The 6,145-nt window shown below is 56.1% G+C and overlaps 2 protein-coding genes across 2 annotated transcripts; one reads left to right on the top strand and one right to left on the bottom strand.

Moving 5' to 3' along the window:
* Window positions 1-1,083: 1,083 nt before the first annotated feature.
* On the bottom strand, window positions 1,084-3,025 carry GMORB2_1518 (translation initiation factor eIF-2B subunit gamma; the record flags this gene model as incomplete). The annotated part of the gene is made up of 3 exons (XM_035463500.1): window positions 1,084-1,187; window positions 1,339-2,715; window positions 2,845-3,025. 3 exons carry the CDS (start codon window positions 3,023-3,025, stop codon window positions 1,084-1,086), a joined length of 1,662 nt encoding a protein of 553 aa, XP_035320331.1.
* A 756-nt stretch (window positions 3,026-3,781) lies between these two features.
* Window positions 3,782-5,203, top strand: GMORB2_1517 (uncharacterized protein; the record flags this gene model as incomplete). Its single annotated transcript, XM_035463499.1, has 3 exons — window positions 3,782-4,417; window positions 4,498-4,703; window positions 4,783-5,203. 3 exons carry the CDS (start codon window positions 3,782-3,784, stop codon window positions 5,201-5,203), a joined length of 1,263 nt encoding a protein of 420 aa, XP_035320330.1.
* Between the last annotated feature and the right edge of the window lie 942 nt (window positions 5,204-6,145).

Below are 6,145 nucleotides of genomic sequence, written 5' to 3'. Positions count from 1 at the left end.
TTGGTAGCTCTACTCTTACTCTTACTAATTATATATTATTATGCGTAGAGAAACCACCTCCCCCCTCCCCCCCCCCCCCCCCCCCCCCCCCCCCAAAAAAAAAGTATCATCGCCATGACTTTTTCTTCTTTTCTTTTTCTTCTCTCTTTGTTCTGACCTTGTTCTTCTTCTTCTCTATACACCTTTCCTGTTGAAACACGTTTCCTGCTCGAGCACCTCTATCTGGTTGGGACCGACTCTTGTTGGATGGAGCGAACCCACCCCACGATCCTTCCCATCTTGTCATGACCTGCATCATCTCAGACGTCTGATCTTGCCAGAATAAACAATCAACTTGCCTCTTTTCTCTCTCTCTCTCCACTCTCTCTCTCCACTCTCTCTCTCTCTCTCAGTCTCAATTCGAGTACGGAGTGATGGATACTTAGTAATCTCCCATTTCCCCATACCTTGATACAGCTCAGCTACATGTAATATAATAGTAATAATACTCAACCACACAGCCTTCAGCCCCCCTCAGCCACTCAGCACTGACCTGTCCTGACCTGATGTCCGTAAAGACGCTACGCTCGGACGCGACGTTTCGCAACCGCACTGCACTTGTCACACGCCTTCAAATTTCCCAACCCCAACCCCAATCCCCATCCCCATCCAACCATGCTAGCACTTGTAGGTATGATCCGTATCCGGTGCCATCTCCTTTCTCAAGCCACCATATCACCAGAGAGAAAAACGTCTTTTTTTTCTTTTTCTTTTCTTTTCTTTTTCCTGCTTCTCAGTCCCGTCTCTGTTTTTCTGCCAACTCCACATCTTCTTTCTTTTTTTCTCTCGGAGTGACCGAGAGGGGAGAGGACACCAATTTCCTTGTTCGATGCAATGTCCTGCCGCGCACAGTAATCATTCATTCCTTGGAACCGCCCTCTGTGGACCGTTATCCTGGCCTTTGAAGAGAGATCAGTGGGATGGAGAGACCGGTGATGGGGAGGTACATCTTCCTTTGCACTATATGTCATATCACGATGCATCTCGGTTTTTTCTGTCTGTCCGTCTCCCCAGAGAAGAGAAGACCCTCAAACACTGGCGCCCTCACTCGGCCATGACCTCCTCCTGCTCCTGTAGCACCTCTTCCATCTCTGCCTCTGTAGCCTCCAGGCCCTCGGAGCTCATCAGTTTGTTGTCCTTATCGTCGGCTGTTGCTCGCTCGGTGGTTAGCAGATGTGAACAACCGTTGTAGTCTTGGCAGACTTGGGAGCCCTGTTTGTGTGTGTGTGTGTGTGTGTGTGTGTGGCACCGTTGTTGTGTAGCGTCCGTCCACGTACGGGACGGAGAATAGGCACTCACTCTTAGCTTCAACAAGGAGGTTCTCCTGAACCTCGCAATTCGTCAGGACGCTTCCGTCGCCAATGACGCACCTCTTCCCCAAGATGCACTTGGTCAGCTTGCAGTGCTTGCCGACCACGACACCCTCCATGAGCAGGCACTGCGACAGCTTGGCCCCCTCGTTGAGCTGGCACCCGTTACCCACCACGGACTCCTTCACCGACACCTTCTCCTCCACCTTGACGTTGTCGCCCACCAGCGTGTCCTGCTTTGTGATGGTGGTCCGCGACTTGACGCCCTCGGGGTAGGCGATCTTGCGCGGGTGCGCATACGGCGAGGGGGACGACGGGGACGTGGCGTCGGCCGCCCCCGTCTCCTCGAGCGAGGGGAGCTTGGCCAGCTCTAGCGATATCGCGAGCAGGAGCTGGGCCGTGTCGACGCGCCTGATGAGCGACCCGGCCTTCTGGTCCGCCCCCGCGTGCACGTAGGCCAGTATCGGCGGCACCCTCGTCGTCGCCGACTCCTCCTCGTCGCGGTAGAACTGCGGGAACGAACTCCTGTTGCTGTCTAGCTCCACGGAGAAGGGCGGCTTGCTGAAGCCTTCCATGAACTTGAACACGTCAAGCTCCGCCGGCGCCTCGTCGCTCGTGGGCGACGAGCTCTGCCGCGCCTCGTCGTGCTGCGGCGGGCCGCACACCCGCTTCATATGCAGCTTCTCCGCCAGCCCGGGCTGCCAGCCGGCCTTGGCCCACCATCCTACGACGTCTTCGCTGATGCTCTCCAGCCGCTCGTTCTCCACGACGAAATCAATGATCCATCGGGGGAATATGTAGATGTGCGCGTCGCGGTGCGTCGTGAGCATGCGGAGCCGCGCATTCCCCCGCATAAGGCTGTATCGCAGGGGCAGGCCCTTCCTCTCCTCCGTCACCTCCTTGAGCGAGTCCGTCGGCATCGAGAACACAAGGTTGGACAGCTTGGGGATCAGGGAGTCCCGAGGTCCCGGCGACGAGCCGTCGTCGTCTATCGGCGCCGTAGAGATAAAATCCGTCTCTTCCTTCTTGATCGGCGTGTTAGCCTTGGCGTCGTACCACACACCCAGGCCTCCGCTACTCCGCCCGGGGTTACTGTCCGAGTATATGTCCGCCTCCAGCATCTCCGACAGGCTGGCCGACTTGACCTGCCACGCCTGCAGGAGCTTCTCGCCGCCCAGTTCGCAGATGAGGTCGCAGGGGAGCACGACAAAGTCCGACGTCACCAGGTCCCTGACCTCGGGAAGTCGTAAAATCTCCGCCGTCCCCATGTTGTAATCCAGCTCCCTCGGCGCCAGGATGTCTGGCCGTGGGAGCGGGAGGCTGGTCAGGGACACATCCGTGTTGAGGCCAGTCTTGATGGCTTTGGCTGCAGAGGGTGGGCAGATGAGAGTGATTTCTGCAATAGTCTCTTGTAAGTAGCCGTCTCCTCCCATATCGATGCGCGACAACCCTAGGGCTCTCTCTCATTCGGGCTCGGGGGGTTGAGGTGACTCACTGCTGATGCCAGCACGGTAGCAGAAGTCGATGGGATACCAGACCATGGGCCGGTTCGCAATTGGCAGTAGAGCCTTGGGGTTTTCATCCGGGTTCGATGTAAAGGTCGGAAACGACGATCCGGGGCCGCAGAGGATGAGGGCTTGCAGCCCCGTGGAGGCCATGGATATGGCGTGGGGCATGACTGGTCAGAGGCGGGGGTCGCCGCCTTCTCTTCCAGACCTTGGCTGTAGTGGGAAAGGGGCCGGTCTTTAATGTCGAGTGTCTGCGTTCGATCTGGCACTGCAGTATCTCGTATGCCGCCAAGGGGTGAGTGAGGTTGTTTTGCCCCGTGAGCTTGGTTGTTGGCTTACTCCGATGAGGCTGCTCAATAAAGAGTCATCGCACGAACAAAAGCCCCACTAAGGATGGTGGGATGGATTTGTGGCGTCGCCCTGTGTGGCTGAAACATTCCCCTCACCGCCACAGTTGATAACTCATTCACGTGTATATGTGCGTGTCGTCTATTCGGTTCGGGTAAATTAAATCACACACACTAGCCCCGCTGACAGAGCCAGAACGCGTCAAATCAAGGCTGGCCAAACCTCGGGATACGGCCTTGCCCACTCTCGTACGACTTGGCACTGGTTGCTAGGTGCCTGATGAGCTCCACCCCCTTGTTGACTGTCGCGATAAGCCCCAGGTGGTCCGTGGAGGAGCCAGCAGCATACCAGGAGTGTCTATTCTTCTTTGTGCATCGCGCATCTGTGCTTTTTTTATCTTATTACACGCAGCTGTTCGGAGGGGCACCAGTTGCTAGAAATTCGAGAGCAACCCTATACCGTGTTTTTTTTTTCTTGTGGCACGCGGGCTATCCTTCCCACTCGCCTTCTCGACACCGCTCTCTCACCCCATTCCCTTCGGGCCTTTGGGCAATGCGACAGCAGCAATTCGTGTGAATGGCGCCCGACCGGTACGAATCACGCCGCCATGGCGTATGGGGTCACTGGGTTCCTCTAGCCGTCACTCTGACCGTCGCGACGGCCGGTGTGGTCGTCTGGGCTTGGAAGCAGCGAAAGGACTCGGACGACGACGGCGACGATCCTGGTCTCGTCTACGACAACAATAACAACAACGGCTACGCCGGACGGATGGACGACGACGACGACGACGACAACTACACTCGACCTCCCAATGGCGGCTACCACCCTGCGCCTTCGGTCGGGAATGAGAGCGTGGTCGGGGGATCCGCACCGCCGCCCGCGCCTCTGTCCGATGTCTCAGGTTGGGGCGCGAGGATGTCCGGTGCTCTCCGTCGCACGCCCAGCCCGCAGCATTTTCTCGACACGACCGGCAAGACGGTGGCCGCTGGCTTCGCGGCCGCCGGCGCGGCCGTGGGCAAGGCTCTCTCCTCCATCCGCGAAGACGACAGGCAGTACCCGGACGGCAACCCTTGGTCCGAGGAGGCAGACGCCAAGGCCGACCGTGCCCCGCTGACCTCGCCCAGGAACCGCAAGACGGTCGCCATTGTCGTGTCTGCCGATTCCCTCGCCGCTTCGTCCTCTCAGGATGCGACCGGATACTTTGAGCATGCTGTGAGTTCTTTTACTGCCTCTTCTTCTCCCTCTTGTATTCAGTCTCTTCTTATATGTGTAGTTGCTGACCTCTGTCCAAGTCCATCCTGTCTCACATTCCTCGCCACAATGACTTTTCCAAGATCAAACTCTTCGTCCTCATCTACACGCCCGAGCAGAAGGATGCCGCCGCCACCGCCCTGGATGCTTCGACTAGCAACCTGCCTCCTCCTTCCATGGGATCTTCCTACTCCAACCTCGGCAATGAGCAGATCCAGAGCCCTACTGAAGAGGCTAAGCAATCAGCGTAAGTCTGCTACTTTCTTCGGCTATCAGTCCTTGTCATCTTGTGTCTAAATCATCTTCGTCACTAACTTCCTTCTCAGTCCCAACCCTCCTGCATCCAACCCCGCCTTCGAGGCTGTCTACTCGCAAGCCCTCGCCATTGTGGATAAGGAGGCCATGGTCCTGCCCTTCACCACGCCAAACGGACACGTTCACATCCTCCGTCACCTGCAGCCTGAAGTCATCTACCTCCAGGAGTCCATGGCCGGCGACAACGGCAGCATCATCACCAACCTTCAGACCTGGCTCCGCCACGACGTCGTCCTCATCGTCGGCGCCGAGGGTGGCGCCGGGGGTCTGGCTGACAGCGAATCCGAGGCCGAGAAGCCGACGACCGAGAAGCCGAGCGAGGAGAAGTGGTGGCAGCGTCCTGAGAGGGTCGGTAGGGGTCGTGGGATCGTTGTTGTGGACAGTATGCGTGTGCACGACGACTGGGCGCGTCGCGTCCAGGGTGCTGAATGAGAATTGACACGTCCTTGTCACTACCGGTTGGCTTATTGGTAAAGGGTTGCGTGTGTATGGAGTTGACAGTGAATATAGTGGGATTGGGGGATTGGGGGGGGGGGGGGGGGGGGGGGCATGATATCATGGTCTACATTTCGTATATAGTTTTTTTTTTCTTTTATCGCAAGTAACAGCTACTTTGAATGATGGATTAACTGCTGGTTATACTGGTACTCGTTTCTATATAGTATCTATGGAATTCGTGTTTTGACATTCATGTCATAAACTGGGAATGTTGGTACTAATATTATAAACAGAAGTGTTGTCGATTCATGTCGATCTGTGTATGTTATATTAACACTACCTATCACTATATAACCTCACTTGGGAGACTTCATGTACCATGAGCCCCACGACGAAACGAATAAGGAAAAGAAAGAAAGAGACTAGGATGTCGTGCTATATGGCAGATATGTTTATACCAAATAATAATAAAATAGGGCTCCATCGCAGAATTTTGTCCACAGGAAAGCACAGTAAAGCAGTACGGGGTAGGTTGATAGTGGTGTTTCAATGGGTGGGAAGCATCAGCTCTGGCACGTGACTTGGTCGCTCTCACTTCCCATCCTAGCGGCACGTGGAGACTTGGGGAACCGTGATGCGGCGAACCACCAAGATTACCGGCATCACTGACACGGCCAGTTCCATCGCGAATGCCCTGGTGCCCATCACAAACAACACTCGCTTTCACCTATATCATCGCCCATTACGCCTAACCGCGCCGGGTCGCATGCGCTGCACGACGCCGACCGCGTTGCACCGTCACCTCCCCGCGACTTCGTTCCGACTAGGGAATACTACGCCATCATCATCAACATCAGGGCAAACATCGGGGTAGTGATTTCCAACTAACCTAACCCCCCCTTCGCCCACCTTCCCAAACGGCGCTACATATCACGC

Source organism: Geosmithia morbida, assembly GCF_012550715.1.
Source record: "Geosmithia morbida isolate 1262 chromosome Unknown scaffold_10, whole genome shotgun sequence".
Taxonomy (NCBI): Eukaryota; Fungi; Ascomycota; class Sordariomycetes; order Hypocreales; family Bionectriaceae; genus Geosmithia; species Geosmithia morbida.
Note: the sequence above shows the minus strand (reverse complement) of the source record. Positions and strands in the feature narration are given on the sequence as shown.